This window comes from Babylonia areolata, chromosome 33 (assembly GCF_041734735.1).
Source record: "Babylonia areolata isolate BAREFJ2019XMU chromosome 33, ASM4173473v1, whole genome shotgun sequence".
NCBI lineage: Eukaryota > Metazoa > Mollusca > Gastropoda > Neogastropoda > Buccinidae > Babylonia > Babylonia areolata.
Window position 1 is genome coordinate 3,877,973 of NC_134908.1, and position 19,372 is coordinate 3,897,344.

At 45.6% G+C, this 19,372-nt stretch overlaps 1 protein-coding gene across 1 annotated transcript in view; it reads left to right on the forward strand.

Moving 5' to 3' along the window:
- The first annotated feature begins 14,490 nt into the window (after positions 1 to 14,490).
- Positions 14,491 to 19,372, forward strand: part of LOC143277023 (uncharacterized) — a 14,213-nt gene continuing 9,331 nt past the window's right edge. The window contains exons 1-2 of the mRNA XM_076581746.1: positions 14,491 to 16,253; positions 19,012 to 19,372. The exon at positions 19,012 to 19,372 is cut by the window's right edge and continues 1,139 nt beyond it. Coding sequence (XP_076437861.1) covers positions 15,282 to 16,253; positions 19,012 to 19,372 — 1,333 coding nt within the window. The 5' untranslated portion in view covers positions 14,491 to 15,281. The remainder of the gene's footprint in view (positions 16,254 to 19,011) is intronic.

The window sequence follows — 19,372 nt, forward strand, 5'->3', positions numbered from 1 at the left end:
CTTGACTAAGCACGTTGGATTACGCTGCTGGTCAGGCATCTGCTCAGTTGGCAGATGTGGTATAGCGTATATGGATTTGACCGAACGCAGAGACGCCGGCCTCCTCAAGTTAAGCTACTCAGTGATACAGATACTGATAAACGGCTATGGAGTCCCAGTTTGGATCTGCATGGGCGTACACTGACAGTGAGGACAGGGAAACTGTTCGCCGGGGGAGTCTTTGGGCATTAATTGTGGAGTGATGACTTCAGTAGACTGAGGTAGCGCGTCAGCTTAGGAAGCGAGAGAATCTGAGCGCGCTGGTTCGAATTACGGCTCAGCCGCCGATATTTTCTCCCCCTCCACAAGACCTTGAGTGGTGGTCTGGACGCTGAGTCATTCGGATGAGACGATAAACCGAGGTCCCGTGTGCTAGCATGCACTTAGCATGCGCACGTAAAAGAACCCATGGCAACAAAAGGATTGTTCCTCAGTGGCAAAATTCTGTAGAAAAATCCACTTTAGTCGATATGAAAAACAATTAAAACTGCACGCAGGAAAAAAATATAAAGAAATGGGTGGCGGCGCTGTAGTGTAGCGACGCGCTCTCCCTGGGAAGAGCAAGCCCGAATTTCACACAGAGAAATCTGTTGTGATAAAATGAAATACAGTACAAAAACAAATAATTGCTGCTCCCTTCCTTTCAAGTTACCGCTGGCTTTCCTGTTTGCTGCTGCGATTTTCCTTCGCAAAGCTGTCGTGTACATACTTTGACAGTGCACCACGGACTTAAATAGATCTAACTTTAAGTTCGTCGCGCATTGCACGCAGACAGGTCTGGTATGACGAGTAATCGGCCCTGAAACCAAACGTCGGCTGGGCTATATTTAGTAACATGATATGATACCGCGCGGGGATTTGCTTTGAAGGAAATTTTTTTAAAGTGCAAGAAGGCATTGTTGGAAAACGAAACAACAAAAGGAACGCATAAATGAAAGAACTTGATGAATAGATAAATAAATAAATAAATGAATAGATAGATAGATGAATAGATTAAAAACAGAAGTGAAGACGGCCAAAGTTCAAGGTCACCACTGATATCAGTGTCAGCTTTTATAGAATAATCTCGACGATCCACAGTTGTATTAATTTTGATAATCCCCACAGAGATGATCTACATTCCTTTCACACCACCAAATCACCATAGACCGCCACACACTGAGAATACACACAGACACACACACACAACGGCACACACAACGGCACACAAAGACACACAGAGGCTCTCTCTCTCTCTCTCTCTCTCTCTCACACACACACACACCAATCTACCGATAAGACTTCATGGCTTTGTTTTTAATTAAAACCTATACTGGGCCTCAGTCACGTACTTTGTCCTTAGGTGGGGCCAAAAATGGTTGAACTAATGATGAAAGAAATTCCGACAGCTGTAAAAATGAATTTTAAAAAATAATACGGGAAAAAAATGGGGAAAAAATGAGAAAATGAAGATATTTTTGTGCACATTTAAAAAAAAAAAAAAAAAAAAAAAAAGTCCGGAAAACGAAAGATTGAAAAATATATTAACAAATATCAAATCGATTTCTTTTTTTCTTTTTTTTCTTTTTATAAGGAAGGGAGACTTAGGAAATACAGTATGTATCTAAGTGTCTGTCTATCTGTCTGTATCTCTGTTTGTCTCTCTGTCATGGTAATGATAAGACATATGTGGCCTATCTTGTTAGTGCATGAATCATACGTATGTGTACCGCGCATACACTTATAGCGCCATATAGCTGTCTGAAAGTGCACACCAGTGTTTGAAAGATCATTAATCTTTATTGCTGCAGTCAAGTGTTAATTTGTTTTTCTTTGGTTAAAAAACCACCAATGAAATTGTGAAGTCCTATGTGAGCAAGGCATTTCTGCTTATGATATATATATATATATATATATATATATATATATATATATATATATATCAAACAAGAAAGTGTCAGTGTCACTTTTATCTCTGTCTTTCTGCCTGTCTGTCTCTGTCTCTCTGTCGGTCGGTCTGCCTGTCTCTGTCTCGTCTATGTCGCATAATATATTCTCGGTCTGTCTTTCTGTCTGAAATTAATGTGCGAGTATGTACACACACACACACACACACACACACATCGAACACATGCATATAGATTTTTCTGACCTTGAGACAGACAGGCTAGCTGACACGTGCAAGTGTGTGTTATGTGGTCTTTGTGTCAACCAGCATATATACATGCGCGCTCACACGCAAAACCCCCCACAGTCCACTCACCAGTAAAAAAAACTCCCATTAACTCACTCAGTACGGCCAGTCCTCTCTTCTCCTCTACACAGACCCCTCGGATGTCCAGTGGGTGTCTGAATAACCCAACCTTTAGCTTCCGTCGTCAGAATTGTGGTTTTCTTTGTCAGCATTCACCTCTTCAGTATAAGAGCCTTCCGCTTGCAATATTTTGATGATGGTAATTGGGGTGAAACGCTGTTAACGTCGTCTCTTTCGCCGTTCGTATGGAGAGAGTTAAACCACACTCCCTCACACCTCCCCACCCACGACAACAAAATTTAATTAACTCTCTCACAACGTCTATTTTCAGCACCATCATGTGAGTGCACTCGCAGGGAATGTTGGCCGCGATAGTGAGAGAACGAAATGAGTGCCCGATAAGCACACACAGAGCTATCAGGAGAGGGGGGGAGATAAGCAAAGAAAAGTATCACCCCTGCGAAATTACCTCCCCGGCTTAGCAGTGGATGAAGGGTCACTTGGCAAGCCGTTGCTTCAATTTGGGAGCCATGGCGGTGGTGGGTTGGTTGGAGATGAGGGTTTTGTAGGGAAAGAGTTAAGGACGAAGCGGTTCACTTGAAGAATGGCAGTGGTGGTGGTAACGAGCGTTTCGTCGGGAACGAGTTAAAGACGTAGTTGTTCACTTGAAGAGACGTCGACTGTATGTAGTGAGCGGAAACATATTTTTCATGGTATTTATCTTTTTTCCCCCTCTTTTTCTTTTGTGTGTGTTTCCTCTTGCATGTAATTGTTTCTTCCAAATTAGTTCAAACGGTGACCAGACTGAAGAGTTCTGTATAAGAGAAGTATTTGACTTGCTGACAGATGTTTTATTCATTTATTTATTTAACTATTTTTCGTTCTGGTTGTTACATTGAGACAATAGATGTGACCAACTGATAAAAATATTTGTGTTGGTGATTTTTTTTTTGGATTTTCTGGTAGTTTTTAGATTTTGCTTTACTGCTTTTTTCCCCCCTCTTGGTGTTACTTTGAATTAACAGATGTGACCAAAAAATCTGTGTTGGAGATGTGTTTGGTTACCTAATAGTTGTTACAATTTTCGTTTCTGTCTTTCTTTCTTTCTTTTCTTTCATGGTGTTACTCTGAAACAGCATCCGGGGCTAGCCTAGAAACAGAAATCTATATTGGAATTGGACTGATTTTCGTGTGGTATTTTTGCTATTCATAGAATTTTCGGCTAACCTAGAAAAGGAAATCTATACTGGGGATGGACTGATTTTCGATATTTTAGCTATTCATAGAATTTTCTTCTAGCCTAGAAAAAGAAATCTGTATTGGAGATGGACTGATTTTCGATATTTTAGCTATTCATAGAATTTTCTTCTAGCCTAGAAAAAGAAATTTGTATTGGAGATGGACTGATTTTCGATATTTTAGCTATTCATAGAATTTTCTTCTAGCCTAGAAAAGAAAATCTGTATTGGAGATGGATTGATTTTCGATATTTTTGCTGTTCATAGAATTTTCTTCTAACCTAGAAAAAGAAATCTGTATTGGAGATGGATTGATTTTCGTATGATATTTTTGCTGTTCATAGAATTTTCTTCTAGCCTAGAAAAAGAAATCTGTATTGGAGATGGATTGATTTTCGATATTTTTGCTGTTCATAGAATTTTCTTCTAGCCTAGAAAAAGAAATCTGTATTGGAGATGGATTGATTTTCGATATTTTTGCTGTTCATAGAATTTTCTTCTAACCTAGAAAAAGAAATCTGTATTGGAAATGGATTGATTTTCGATATTTTTGCTATTCATAGAATTTTCTTCTAGCCTAGAAAAAGAAATCTGTATTGGAGATGGATTGATTTTCAATATTTTTGCTTTTCATAGAATTTTCTTCTAGCCTAGAAAAGGAAATCTGTATTGGAGATGGATTGATTTTCGATATTTTTGCCGTTCATAGAATTTTCTTCTAACCTAGAAAAAGAAATCTGTATTGGAGATGGATTGATTTTCGTATGATATTTTTGCTATTCGTAGATATGTATTGGAGACAGCATAATTATGTGACCAACTAAAGATGTGCTGGAGATGTATTTAATTTTCTGATTTTTTTTTTTCGAATGTTCTTGTCCTTGTTCTTCTTGTTTCCTTCTTTCCATTCTGGGTGTTACTTTAAGGCAATTATTATTTATTCAACTTTTTTTTTTCTCAAGGCCTGACTAAGCGCGTTGGGTTACGCTGCTGGTCAGGCATCTGCTTGACAGATGTGGTGTAGCGTATATGGATTTGTCCGAACGCAGTGACGCCTCCTTGAGCTACTGGAACTGAAACTTTAAGGCAATAGGTGTAACTAGCCCATAGAATTCTGTTTAACCCTTTCACCGCCAGTCAATTTAGAGTGCAAAATTCCCCGTTGTGCTTTTAACACAGAAATATGGTGTCTAGGAATAGCTGGGGATTTCCCCTGTCATGTGTAGAAAAGTCCTATCCTACCACCGAACACAAAGAGCAGTAGGTTCAGACCCACGATCTGGTCACCCTTCAGTGACATGGGTCCTCTACCAAGCTGCCGCATAAATGCGAGTTTATGTTTATATTCATTGTAAATTCTTTAAATATATTAATGTCCACGGCGGCTAAAAAAAAAAAAAAGAAAAAAAAAGAAAAAAAAAGGGGGAGGAAACAATGTATGTCTGCAATGACTGTCATTTATATGCAGTTGGAAAATGTGTATTTCAACATAATTGCAATTGTGTAGCGTCCACCAGCCGTCAAACGAAACAAATGTATTTAATCACATTCCTGAGCACGATATAAGCTATTAGCTTGTTGTTGCTCCGCTGTCTATCTGTACATGTGTGACATATTTACTGAATAAAATTTTGTTTAAATCAAATGCGAGTTTGGCGGTGAAAGGGTTAAAACAAAAGCATTTGATTTGTAAGTAATTTGATTACAGAAGAACATTATTCAGGCATTTCGATGCATGTGTCTGGTTTTTGGATATCATGATATGGTTTCAAGTAATAATTATGATTATGGTGTTAATCATTGTGATACGAAATGTGCATCTGCATCATCAAGTTATTGATATGAATGATATGATCGGTGATTGTGTGTGTGTGTGTGTGTGTGTGTGTGTGTGTGTGTGTGTGTGTGTGTGTGTGTGTGTATGTGTGTGCTTACGTGTGTGTGTGTGTGTGCTTACGTGTGTGCCGGTGTGTCTGTGAGTGAGTAAGTGTATGTATGTGTGTGTGAGTGTGTGTGAGTGAGTGTGTGTGTGTGTGTGTGTGTGTGTGTGTGTGTGTGTGTGTGTGGTGTGTGTGGTGTGTGTGTGTGTGTGTGTGAGTGTGTGTGTGTGTGTGTGTGTGTGTGTGTGTGTGTGTGTGTGTGTGTGTGTGAGTGAGTGAGTGTGTGTTGTGTGTATACTTACGTGTATGCCGGTGTGTGTGTGTGTGTGTGTGTGTGTGTGTGTGTGTGTGTGTGTGTGAGTGTGTGTGTGTGTGTGTGAGTGTGTGTGTGTGTGTGTGTGAGTGAGTGAGTGTGTGTTGTGTGTATACTTACGTGTATGCCGGTGTGTGTGTGTGTGTGTGTGTGTGTGTGTGTGTGTGTGTGTGTGTGCCGGTGTGTGTGTGAGTGAGTAAGTTGTATGTATGTGTGTGAGTGTGAGTGTGAGTGTGTGTGTGTGTGTGTGTGTGTGTGTGCTTACGTGTGTGTGTGTGTGTGTGTGTGTGTGTGTGTGTGTGCTTACGTGTGTGCCGGTGTGTGTGTGTGTGTTTGTGTGTGTGTGTGTGAACGTAAATTAGTGTTTGAGTGTTTAGTTCGATGTCGATGTCGAGTTTCGCATGTAAGTTTTTGTTTTAGTTCTGAGAAGCTTGTTCTACATGTCATTTTTTTTTAACACTGAACAGCGCAATTCAACATGTTTTATATTGAAAGGCGCGATATGATTTTTTGAAAAAGAAATTACTAATATTTGTTATAAATACATTCATACATTCATGTTAGAACTTTCTACGTTTTTTTTGTTGTTCATGGTTGTTGCTTTCAAACGCTAAATGTGGCCCACTTGAAGAATTCTCTGTCACTGAAGTATTAGATTTTCTGATAGGTGTAGGAGCCTTCTCCTTCTTCTTCTCCTTCTGCTCCTCCTCCTCCTTCTTTTCCTCCTCCTCCTTCTTCCTCTCTCTCATTCACCACCACCTTCTCATATTTAAAAAAAACAAAAAAACCTCTCTCTACCAGATACAAGCTCGCCCTCCTCCAACTACTATTACTTCTTCTTCTTCTTCTTCTTCTTCTCCTCCTTCTCCTTCTTTTCCTCATCCTTGTTCTTGTTCTTCTTCGTCTTCTTCTTCTTCTCCCCCTTTTTCTTTACCTCCTCGTTGTTTTTCTTCTTCTTCTTTTTCTTCGTCTTCTTCTTCTTCTTCTCCCCCTCGTTCTTTCTTCTTTTCCTCATCCTTGTTCTTGTTCTTCTTCCTTTTTCTTCACCACTTCCTCCCCCTTCTCCCCCCCTTTCTTCTGTTTCTCCCTCTCTTCATCCTCTCCATCTCCTCTTCGTGCCCCCCCCCCGGCCCCCCCACCCCCCGCCCCTTTCTTTTTATTTCTTTTCTTTCGCTCTTCTTCTTCTTTTTTCGCTTGCTGTGTCAACTTCGCACGAAAAATGTGAACTTCTTTTTATTCTACATCACTACTGTGTGTGTGCACGTGCGTATGTGTTGTTTCTTCTTCTTCTTCTTCTCCTCCTCCTTCTCCTCCTCCTCCTCCTTCTTCTTCCTTTAGTTGCTGTAAACTTCGCACGAAAGGTGTGAACTTCTCTTTTATTTTACATCACTATTCCTATGTGTGCGCACGCGCACGCGCGCGCGCCGGCGTGTATGTGTGGAGGACTAAGGTCACAGTGTGTACCCGCGGTGATAGAACAAGGATTAACTCACTCAGTACGGCCAGTCCTCTCTTCTCCTCTACACAGACCCCTCGGATGTCCAGTGGGTGTCTGAATGACCCAACCTTTAACTTCCGTCGTCAGAATTGTGGTATTCTTTGTCAACATTCACCTCTTCAGTATAAGAGCACTTCCGCTTGCAATATTTTGATGATGGTAACTGGGGTGAAACGCTGTTAACGTCATCTCTTTCGCCGTTCGTATGGAGAGAGTTAAAGGGGGCTAGGCCTTATTTCTTCACAGTCAGAAAGAAACACCGAAACCCTCTGAACTTCTGCAGAATGATAACGCCATCCCTATCTCCCCCCTCTCTCCTCCTCACTCTCTCTCTCTCTCTCCTTATCTCCCCATCCCTCCCACTCACTCTCTCTCTCTCTCCCTATTTCCCCCTCTCCCTCCCCTCACTCTCTCCCTATCTCCCGCTCTCTCCCCTCTCTCTCCCTATCTCTCCTCTCTCCTCCTCACTCTCTCTCTTTCTCTATCTCCCCTTCTCTCCCCTGCTATTTCGCTTTCTGCATAGCAGGTGGCGGTGGCAGTGGTGTATGTGCAGTGTTAGGTAGGCGTATGTCTCATCATTCTCTAACTCTCGAGCGCTGGTTCATTCTGGCATTGTGTTTGTTTGCTCGTAGTGAGATTTCAAATACATCGCTGTGCACAACCCCCTCCCCACCTCCCCACCCCCGCACCCCCCCCCACACACACACAACCCCCCGCGCGACCCTCTCAAAAAAAAAAAAAAAAAAAAAAAAAAAAGTTCAAAGGGTTCGTCTTCTTCTTCCAGCGAAGAATAATAGAACCAAGCCCCCCCCCCCCCCCCCCCCCCCCCCCCCCCCCCCCCCGCCCCCCACACCTCCTCTTAATCCTTATCCAACATGCGGAGAAAACACCATGACTTTACTCACCCCACCTACACCACACACGCGCACGCACCCCCACGCACACACACACACACACACACACACACACACACAGAAAGAAGAGTAATGATGGGGCTCTCACAAAGAAATCTCCCGCCCCCCCGCAAAAAAAAAAAAGAAAAAAAGTACTATGTCACACAATCGCCGTCGTTCTGACCCCGCGGCAAGTGTCACATATTTGTACCGGCGGTAGGCGTTCTCGATTTCATTGATGTCACGTTGATTTCATTGATGACAAATGGGGTTTTCTTTTCTCATGTAGACCCTCACTGGAAGGGCCGGGCGAGGTGTACGGGTGCAGATTACAAAAAAAAAGAAAAAAAAAAGAGTTGGACTCTGGGCTTGGTTCAAGGGATTGGTGGTGCGGCTTTTTGTTGATATAACTCACTGGTTGGTCATTGTATGGACCGGTACGGGAAGATAGGGAGAGGGAGAGGGAGAGGGGGGGATAGGGAGAATGAGGGGGAGAGAGGGGAGGGAGATAGCGAGAGAGAGAGTGAGAGATAGGGAGAGAGAGAGAGAGTGAGGGGGAGATAGGGAGAGAGGGGGATAGGGAGAGAGAGAGAAAGAGGGGGGGGAGATAGGGAGAGAGAGAGGGAGGGGGAGATAGGGAGAGAGAGTGTGAGGGAGTGAGAGTGGGAGATAGGGAGAGAGAGAGTGAGGGGGAGAGAGGGGAAGATAAGGAGAGAGGGGGAGATAGGGAGAGACAGAGTGAGCTTTTGTGAGGTGAAAAGGGGGAGGAGTAGGGAGATAGAGAGGGAGAGGGAGAGGGGGGGATAGGGAGATGAGGGGGAGAGAGGGGGGAGAGCGAGAGAAGAGGAGAGATAGGGAGAGAGAGGAGGGGGAGATAGGAGGAGGGGGATAGGGAGAGAGAGAGAAAGAGGGGAGATAGGGAGGAGAGAGGGGGGAGATAGGGAGAGAGTGGTGAGGGGAGGAGAGTGGGAGATAGGGAGAGAGAGAAGGGGGAGAGGGGATAGGAGAGGGGGAGATAGAGGAGAGAGAGGAGAAGGGAGGAGGAGGGACAGAGGGAATAAGGAGAGAGAGTGAGTGAGGGAGAGAGAGGGAGGGAGGAAGAGGGGGAGATAGAGGGAGAGGGGGAGAGGGGAGTAGGGGAAGATGGTGAGGGGGAGAGAGAGGGGAGATAGGGGAGAGAGAGAGTGAGGGGGAAGAGGAGGAGAGAGTAGGGAGAGAGGAGAAGGGAGGGGGAGAGTGGGAGGGGGAGATAAGGAGAGAGAGTGAGTGAGGGTGAGAGAGGGGGGGAAATGGGGAGAGAGAGAGGGTGAGGGTGAGATAGGGGAGATAGGGAGATAGGGAGAGAGAGAGTGAGGGGGGGATAGGGAGAGAGAGAGTGAGGGAGAGAGGGGGAGATAGGGAGAGAGAGAGAGTGAGGGGGAAAGAGGGGGAGATAGGGAGAGAGAGAGAGGGGGGAGATAGGGAGAGAGAGAGGGGGGAGATAGGGAGAGAGAGAGAGTGAGGGGGAGAGAGAGAGGAGGGGAGAGAGGGGGAAAAAGAGAGAGTGAGGGGGAGAGGGGGGAGATAGGGAGAGAGAGAGAGTGAGGGGGAAAGAGGGGAAGATAGGGAAAGAGAGAGAGATTGAGGTTGAGAGAGGGGGCGATAGGGAGAGAGAGAGTGAGGGGGAGATAGGGAGAGAGAGAGTGAGGGGGAGATAGGGAGAGAGAGAGAGTGAGGGGGAGAGAGGGAGAGAGAGAGGAGGAGAGAGAGAGAGTGAGGGGGAGAGAGGGAGAGAGAGAGAGAGGAAGGGAGAGGGGGGGGAAAGAGAGAGTGAGGGGGGAGAGGGGGGGGGAGATAGGGAGAGAGTGTCTTTTCCTATTTTTCTCATAGAATTTTCTCTCGCCCTGTTTCTCTCAGTCTCTGTCTCTCCGTCACGTTGGACGGGCGCAATAGCCGAATGGTTAAAGCGCTGGACTTTCAGTCTGAGGGTCCTGGGTTCGAATCTCGGTGCACCTGGTGGGTAAAGGGTGGAGATTTTTCCGATCTCCCAGGTCAATATAATTATGTGCAGACCTGCAAGTGCCTGAACCCCGTTCGTGTGTATGCGCACGCAGAAGATCAAATACGCACGTTAAAGATCCTGTAATCCATGTCAGCGTTAGGTGGGTTATGGAAACAAGAATATACCCAGCATGCACACCCCCGAATACGGAGTATGGCTGCCTACATGGCGGGGTAAATAAATTAAAAAAACGGTCATACACGTAAAATGTTACATGTCTGTCTGAGTGTGTATGTGTGTGCGTCTGAAATCTGATTGAATGACACAGGAAACGAATGATGAGCGCCCAGTGGCAGCCGTCAGTCGGCTCTACCCAGGTAGGCAGCCTGTGGTGCAAATGACTCCGTGTTTCTAAAGCGCTTAGAGCTTGGTCTCTGCCCGAGGATAGGCGCTATATAAGTATCCACATCAATCAATCAAATGACAAACGGGCTGGTTTTTTTTGTCCTGCAGAACAACAGTTAGAAAGAAGGGCAGGTGAGTGCAGAATACAACAGTGTGGTGACTCTGGCTTGGTACTATACTAGGGATCGGCACGGCTTTGTGTGTCGATAACACACTGCTTGGTCACTGGGGGGAACGATTCTGCGAGGGGGAAGAAAGGTAACTCTGTGGGGAGGAGTGTTCTGGTCGTGGGGGGAATTATCTACCTTTGCGTGAGGTGGTGTTGTTTAGTTTTGAAAACAAAGCCTCGATCTTCACGGCTTCCGTGTTTGTGTGTTCCTTGCTCTCTCCGCCCCACACCCCCTCTCCCCCTTTCTCTCTCTCCCTCTCTCTCTCTTCTTCTCCTCTCTGTCTCTGTCACTCTCTGTGCCCGTTACTACCTCAGTCTCTCCCTGACCCTGTCTCGGCTCTCCCCGTCGGCCTAGCTTTCCCTGTGCCCGGGATGTCTCTCTCTCTCACTGATGAGTGTCCATGTGGCACTGGACCCCAGACCCCTGAACGCATCCTCCAACACTGCCCAACCCATGAAGCTCTACGGCGTCAAACCTGGCCAGGGGGCACAGAGCTACAGGCGCAGCTTTGGGGAGACCGCCACGACCTGGAGAAGACCGTGGGTTACATCGTGGCGACAGGGGTGACAGTCTGACGCAGCCAAAAAACATCGAACGCAGAAGAAGAAGAAGAAGAAGTCTCTCTCTCTCTCCCTCTCTCTTTCCCAGTCTCCCACCCCCCTCCCTCTCTCTCTCCCTCCCCGTATCTTCCAATCTCTTCCACTTCCTCGCTCTCTCTCTCTCTCTCTCTCTGTCTGTCTCTCTCTCTCTCTCTCTCTCTGTCTGTCTCTCTCTCTCTCTCTCTCTCTCTCTCTCCCTCTCTCTCTCACTCCCGTTATCTCCCAAGTTCATTTTGTTTTGAAGTGCCCCGGCAGCCCTAACAGACCTTCGAGTTAAATTTATCCCGAAGAAATATTATACACAGCCATGTCTGTTTAGATTATGTTTATTGATGTCATCGATTGATAATGAAACAATAGACAGTTTAGCTATGTATTTAGTTCGAGCACTTCAGCTGAGAGAAACACTAGTATCCTAATATTGTTGTTTGGGGATCTGGTTATGCTTATTGTGTTTACATAGTTGTAGTGACGCATGTTAACTCTTTCCATACGAACGGCGAAAGAGACGACGTTAACAGCGTTTCACCCCAATTACCATCATCAAAATAGTGCAAGCGGAAGGCTCTTATCCTGAAGAGGTGAATGTTGACAAAGAATACCACAATTCTGACGACGGAAGCTAAAGGTTGGGTCATTCAGACACCCACTGGACATCCGAGTGGTCTGTGTAGAAGAGAAGAGAGGACTGGTCGTAATCTGGAGTTAATCTGTTATCGCCCCCTGTTCATATGGAGCTATGGCCTTAGATGAATAAATCATCTGAAATCTCCCTTCATCTCCCCGTCTCAGTCCCTATATCTTTCCACTATCCCCCCTCTCTCTCCCTCACCCCTCTAGATCTCGATGTCTCATCTCTAGGCTTCTCTCTGTTATCTCTTTCTTTCCCTATCACGCAGATTTTTTTAGCTCGCCCTCTTTCTCTCTGTATTTCCCCAATCCCTGTCTCTCTGTCTGTCTGTGTCTATCTCTTTCTTTGTCTCGGTCGGTTGCTCTCTCTCTCTCTCTCTTTTCTATATCTCCCTCTCTCCCCCCTCTCTCTCTTCTCCCTCCAACCCCCTCTCTTTCTTCTTCTTCTTCTGCGTTCGTGGGCTGCAACTCCCACGTTCACTCGTATATACACGAATGGGCTTTTACGTGTATGACCGTTTTTACCCCGCCATGTAGGCAGCCATACTCCGCTTTCGGGGGTGTGCATGCTGGGCATTTGTTTCCATAACCCACCGAACGCTGTCATGGATTACAGGATCTTTAACGTGCGTATTTGATCTTTTGCTTGCGTGTACACACGAAGGGGGTTCAGGCACTAAGCAGGTCTGCACACATGTTGACCTGGGAGATCGGAAAAATCTCCACCCTTTACCCACCAGGCGCCGTCACCGAGTTTCGAACCCAGGACCCTCAGATTGAAAGTCCAACGCTTTAACCATTCGGCTATTGCGCCCGTCCCCCTCTCTTTCTTTCCCTCTAGTTTCCCTCTCTCTCTCTCCCCCCTCTCTCTCTTCTCCCCTCCCCCCACCCTCTCTCTCTTCCTTTTTCTCTGGTCTCCCTCTGTCTGTGTCTCTTTCTCTGTTTGTCTCTCTCTCTCTGTGCCGTCTCTCTGTGAAGGGTAGTGCCTCATTTTCCCCATTGCCGTTCGAACCTCAGTGTTGGTGATGATATAATATGTAAGCATTCCTCTCGGTGACGTAGGCCTATTGCCTTCCCCTCACCCCCCCCCCCCCCCCCCCCACCCCAACCAACAAACCTACACCCCTTAAAAACAAAACAAAAACAGAACAACAACAACAAACAACAATAAAACAACAACAACAACATACACACACAAAAACACACAAAAAACAACAGCACACACACACACACACACACACACACAAAAGCACACACACACACACGCGCGCGCACACAAGCAAACACACACACACATACACACACAAACAAACACGCACACACACACACAAACAAACAAACACACACATACACACACACACACACACACACACACACACACGCACGCACGCACACACTCGCGCGCACACACACACACACACAAACAAAGGAACACACACACATACACACACACGCACAAACACACACACACACACAAGAACAAAACAACAACAACAACAAAACCCAACAACTTTGCAATTAAGCAACCACTTTAAATTCACTTTATACAAACCTAAGGTAGGTCCGACCAACGTAGCACTGGGTTTATGCATAGATCAGGGATCTGCTTTTGTTCCTCTCTTATTTAAATAAATAATGTATTTTTTTTTTAAAGCAGATGTGGTGCGGTGTATAATCTTATACATTAGTCCGTACTCATTAACACTTCTCTGCCGAACTTTAAATACGTGTAGTTGGCAGTTTGTGGTTTATCACGCGCACTGAAGTTCGTGGCTTGTTAAACTTCAATGTTAGCTAGTTACGATCAAGACAGTGCAAACGACTGCTTGCTGAATAAGTTTGTCAAACGATTTACTGCTTAGACAATTGTGCGTTTTTTTGGACTGAGACCAAGCTGGTGATCAGCTGAGACAAGACAAGAAGTCAAGCAGCAGTTGCTGTGGTGGTTATCAGTGTAACTGTAACAGCAGTTGTGTGTGTGTGTGTGTGTGTGTGTGTGTGTGTGTGTGTGTGTGTGTGTACGTCTGTGTGTGTGTAACGGTAAGTACCGCGCGCGCCATTGTTTGCCAGTGCGTGCGTGCATGTGTGCGCGCATGAGTGTGTGCTCGTGCGCTCGCACATGTGTGTGTGTGTGTGTGTGTGTGTGTGTGTGTGTGTGACGGTAAGTACCGCGCGCGCCATTGTTTGCCAGTGCGTGCGTGCGTGTGTGCGCGCATGAGTGCGTGCTCGTGCGCTCGCACATGTGTGTGTGTGTGTGTGTGTGTGTGTGTGTGTGTGTGTAACGGTAAGTACCGTGCGCGCCATTGTTTGTGCGTGCGTGCATGTCTGCGCGCATGAGTGTGTGCTCGTACATGTGTGTGTGTGTGTGTGTGTGTGTGTGTGTGTGTGTGTGTGTGTGAAAATCAGTCGGTAGCCGTGACCATGACATGGTCTCAAGTGTCTGTGTTGATGTTATACTGACGTGATAATGAAACTGACACCCTTTATCAGTGGTTGGGTGGTTGGCTGGTTAGGCCGGCCTCCAAACTGCATGGTCTGATTTAGTCAGTTGATTGCGATTGTTTTGATTAGATCCTGTTCGTTTGCTTCTGTCCGCAGATAACAGCAACCGTGAGACATGGACTGACGGACAGCAAGCTACCACCCGGCAAAATCAACGACTTACTGTGACTTTCCGAGACAAGATTTGGCGTCAAGTGTTTGAACTCCTAAAACTAAAATAACATGAAGTCAAGTTTTCAGTTCCATCTTCTGAAATTTATTGACGGTGACGACGGAAAGCGAACAATTGATAGTAAGCAAAATCGCAAAAAAAATGACAGACATATGTGAAATTCAAGACTACCGGTTGAATAAGCAGCAGAACACTTGCTACTACTAACACTGAGGAGCTCGGCGTCGAAATCGGAAGAAAGCCCTGTCTAGATTTGAACTACGCACACGGCAGAACTTTCTCGCTTGTTTTTGATAAATGCACTGAAGATACTGGTTTATTTTTGTCACAGTCACCGAGTTGAATCAGTTGATTTTAGTATACGCTCTGAACTTGAATTTACTCGTTTATTTATTTTTTTTTTTTATCACAGTCACCAAGTGAGTCAGTTGTTTTAAAATAACACGCTCTGATTTTACTCAGTTTATTTTTAACCAGAAGCGCCGAATTGACTCAGCTGTTTCTAATACACCATGCGCTGAATTTACTCATTATCAATCACAGGCACCGAACTGAGTCAGATATTATGATCATTTTATTTTTTTTAACGCAAACACCGAATTATTAGCCCAAGCCCACTCCAGATAAGTTGTTCAAGTTGTTTTCATCAGCGGGACAGCTCCAGCATCGGCTTTATCCATACCACCACTGACCACCCCCTGCAAAGGGACTGTAATCTCTCTCTCAGCATGGACCTGTCACCCACTATGTTTTCCACATCTCCCGACGGCACCAAGCAAACAGGTGCTAGCAACGACGACGCGCAAACCTTCACAGGTGCCACGCAAAACTGTGACAGCCTCGATCATTCCAGCGCGCAGCCGGCTCGCCGAGACTGTCACCACGACCATAACTGGAAGCGCCGAGACGAGGCGCGGCGAGACCAACGCGAAGGAAGCGAGCAGAAATCAGGCGCTGGTGTTGGAAGTGCGGGTCTGGATCAGTGGTTGCCGGCTGCCAAAACAGGATTAGGTGCCGGTACCTCTGGGCACAGTGCCGCAGCTACCAATACCGCTCCTTCTTCCCTCGTGCCAGAAAGGTCGGCTGAAACACAAGCCGTCAAGCGTCACACAGAACTGCTGTCGCTGTCTCTGTCGTCTGCTACTTTTCGCGACAGTGCTGATGTTAGATCTGGTGATAAAGAAAGCGGTGTGGGTCAACCAAACCGTTGTTTATCATCATCTTATCATGACAAAACGATTCCAGAGTTCGTAGATAATGAAGGCGAGGATTCCTCTCCAATATACGATGATCATGAAGACTTTGAGAAAAACAACGAAGTTCTTATCAACTTCAAAGAACCCACCGACCCCGAATTAGCCGCAGAACCATTACAACGAAAACTTGATGCCACAGAAACAGGAGGGGAAAGTCCAGAACATTTCAATGGAAAAGAACATTCGCCCAGTGAAGCTTCTGGAGATTCCGAGGAGGAGAGTTTGAGAGTTCCTGATATTTTTCGTGGGATAAATTTGTCAGCGCCGAATTCGAATCTGTCCCTTCCGAACAGTGGTGTGTCCTCCCAATTTCGTCGTCTGGAATCTCGGAGGGGCAGTTCTGTGACGTTCATTTTACCAGTGCATGCCTCCTCGGGAGAGAATTCCTCCCAGGCTTCCTCACCTCAGCGGTCTATCTGCACTGAAGAGGGGGCTCAAATCCAGGTGAGAGAGAGAGAGAGAGAGAGAGAGAGAGAGAGAGAGACGAAGACAAGACAGACACAGACAGACAGACAGACACTGAGACAGACAGACTGAGACAGACACTGAGACAGACAGACAGACAAAGAGAACGTGTCTGTGAAGGTTGAGTGGGGCATGACGAAAGCAACAAAACCAGACATACGTTGATCATAAACATTCACAAAATTGGTCTTGTGTGAATGTGTGCGCTCGCGCGAACATATCTATCACGCTGAACATGAGAAGACTGAATAAAAGAGCAACCGAGAAAGAGAGAGAGAGATAGAATGGTCTCGACATTGTGGACAGTTCATAGGCAGTGCATACTAAAGACATTGTTCATCAATATGCGCGCTGCCGCTTGCGTATGTATTGAACAGGGAAGGAAGAGACTTGATGAAAGAGAGGGGAGGGGTGTGTGTGGGGGGGGGGGGGGGGGGGGGGGGAGAAAGAGAGAGAGATGGGGGGTGCGGGGGGTGGGGATCGGGGTGTGTGTGTGTGTGTGTGTGTGTAAAATGAGGACAAGAAAGGAGAGACGAAAGAAAGGATAGGCGAGAAATGTAAAATTGTCAGGACAGGACAGAACAGGACAAGACAAGACAAGACAAGAAGAACTGAATGATGATAAGAATAATAACATCCCAAGGGAGTACAAAATTAAAACATATCAAGCTCCACCCAAGAAGCATAAAAGTTTGTAAAACGCAAATTACAGAGATGAAAAGAAAACGTGCAATTATGTTTCAATAAAAGAATACACCAGTGCAACTGCAGGCCCAAACAGAAATCATCACAAAAAAGAATTCATTATCACTTAGAAAATGTATTAATTTTGTTAGGCAAGGTTTACTATTTGTGTTGAACAATGTACGGAATTTTAGCACATTTGGACGTCAGCAGAAAAAAAGAGCAGATATTTACTTCGGTATTCCTCTAAAAAAGAACACTTAAAATATGATACTCATCTACAAGTTTTCCAGAGGTACACTTTAAACATAGAACGAACGAACAAACGAACGAACGAACGTTCGTGAGGGGAAAAAAGGAATAAGCACAAGTGGCTTGTTTTCTTCCTTAAGGGGAAACAATTACAAAAACACAAATACAAAAGCATAACGTTATGTAGATAAATTTCAAGTCATATAAAAAATCAGCAACAATATCACATGCATACATATTGATTAGAATAGATAGATAGATAGATAGATAGATAGATAGAGAGAGAGAGAGAGAGAGAGAGAGAGAGATGGTGGATTCACTTCAGGCCATGATTCCTTGTGAAGGGGAATGTCAACAACGCATAATCAGTCAGGAACAATCATCAACATGAAGAGTTCAGCACACACACACACACACACACACACACACACACACACACGGACACACACACACACACACACACACACACACACACACTGGCACACACATTTTGACATAGACAGACAGACAGACAGACACAGACACACACACACACACACACACACACACACGAGAGAGAGAGAGAGAGAGAGAGAGAGAGAGAGAGAGGAGTATTCCTCAGAAGTATGCTCCTGATAATCAGGTATATTTACAGTCCTACATAGATAAAGCAATTAGTACACTTACAGACCAGGACGCGCCACCGTTGTGTTTCACTCAAGGTTACATACAAACCTGTTGTATCAGTGAGACACGAGGGTGAAAACTGGGTTTTAGCGTCAGCTGTAGCCTGTAGCAGTAGGCCCAACACAACGCTAGGCTTATATTACAAATCGACATAAGCTTGCAGTTAGACCAACAGCAAAGTGGGAGCTGTATGATCAATGGTTTTGCCACTGCAACGGGAGGTCATTTACAGCTTTGTTTTTGTGTGTGTATTGGACTATTAACTATGAAATCAGGAGGCAAGATTGCACTGGCTCTTAGTGCTACAGCCTTGAGGGCTAGCTGGCCTTTGGGAACCATCCCAGCGCCGACTGTCCAAGAACCCTCTTGGCCGAGAGAGTGGGGATGTAACTTGGGCAAGACACTCTCCACTATAATCAAATTCTAGACAAGATAGGACAGCAGATGCCTCCTCTGGTGGTCATAGTCGGACACGACTGATGCACATCACTGCAGTGCAATCTGCCACCGAGTGAGGATTACTGTCGATACGTAAGTTGTTGGTGTGAATGTTTACTGACAGGCGAAAACACAACCTTCTGACAACGACGATCAAACGTTGACGTAAAAGTCGATACACGCACGTGCGTGGCCACGTGCCGACGTGCGTGCGCTCACACACCCAGTCACCATCACAAACAAACAAACACGCGCACGCTCGCACACACACAACAACAAACAAAGAAACAAACTAAACGAAAACAAGAAAAACAAAACAAACCAAATTTTGATTAAAGACAACCCATGTTTTTGTTGCTGTTGCTGCTGCTTCAACATCTTAACTTCAACGAAAATATTGCAGTGTCTTCAAATCCAATTCTCGAAACAGTTAAGATTTGCCCCGGATATAAAAAATTGATAATTGTCGTGCTTGGCCACACATTTTTTGTTTTTGTTTTGTTTGTTGCTACCTTGTCAATGAGTGAATGAAAACAAAAACCAAAAAAACCCAAACCCTAACGAATTCCGTGTGTTAACGGTACAACGTAATTTGATTTAATTTGCAAGCCCTGTAATGGCCTCTTTGTGGTCCGGGGTAGGGGTGGGACTGTTGGACAATAAGCAACATTTGATTCGATTTTTGCTGTGTTGACAGGAAAGGTTCTTCAGCCGTTACTCACGGAGGAGAATGAGCGCCCCGGAGTTACCGCCCATCGTGGGCGACAGGGAGCGCCTCAGGCCCGCCTCCCGCTCTACCAACCAATCGTCACGGTCCTACAGTCAGCTGACCGGAAACAACATAACCACCACCACCACCGCCACCACTAGTACACGGCCCCGCCCCCATCCCCTCTCCCAGTCCTCCTCAATCCCAAGAAACAATAGCGATTCCTCGCTCAAAGGGCTGACCACACGTTCCCAGGGACCCACACAGAGCTCTGAATCCGTCAGCTCTTACCGCAGTGGTGGTGGTGGGAGAGACAGGGATGGTGGAGAGAGTCGAGGAGGAGGAGGAG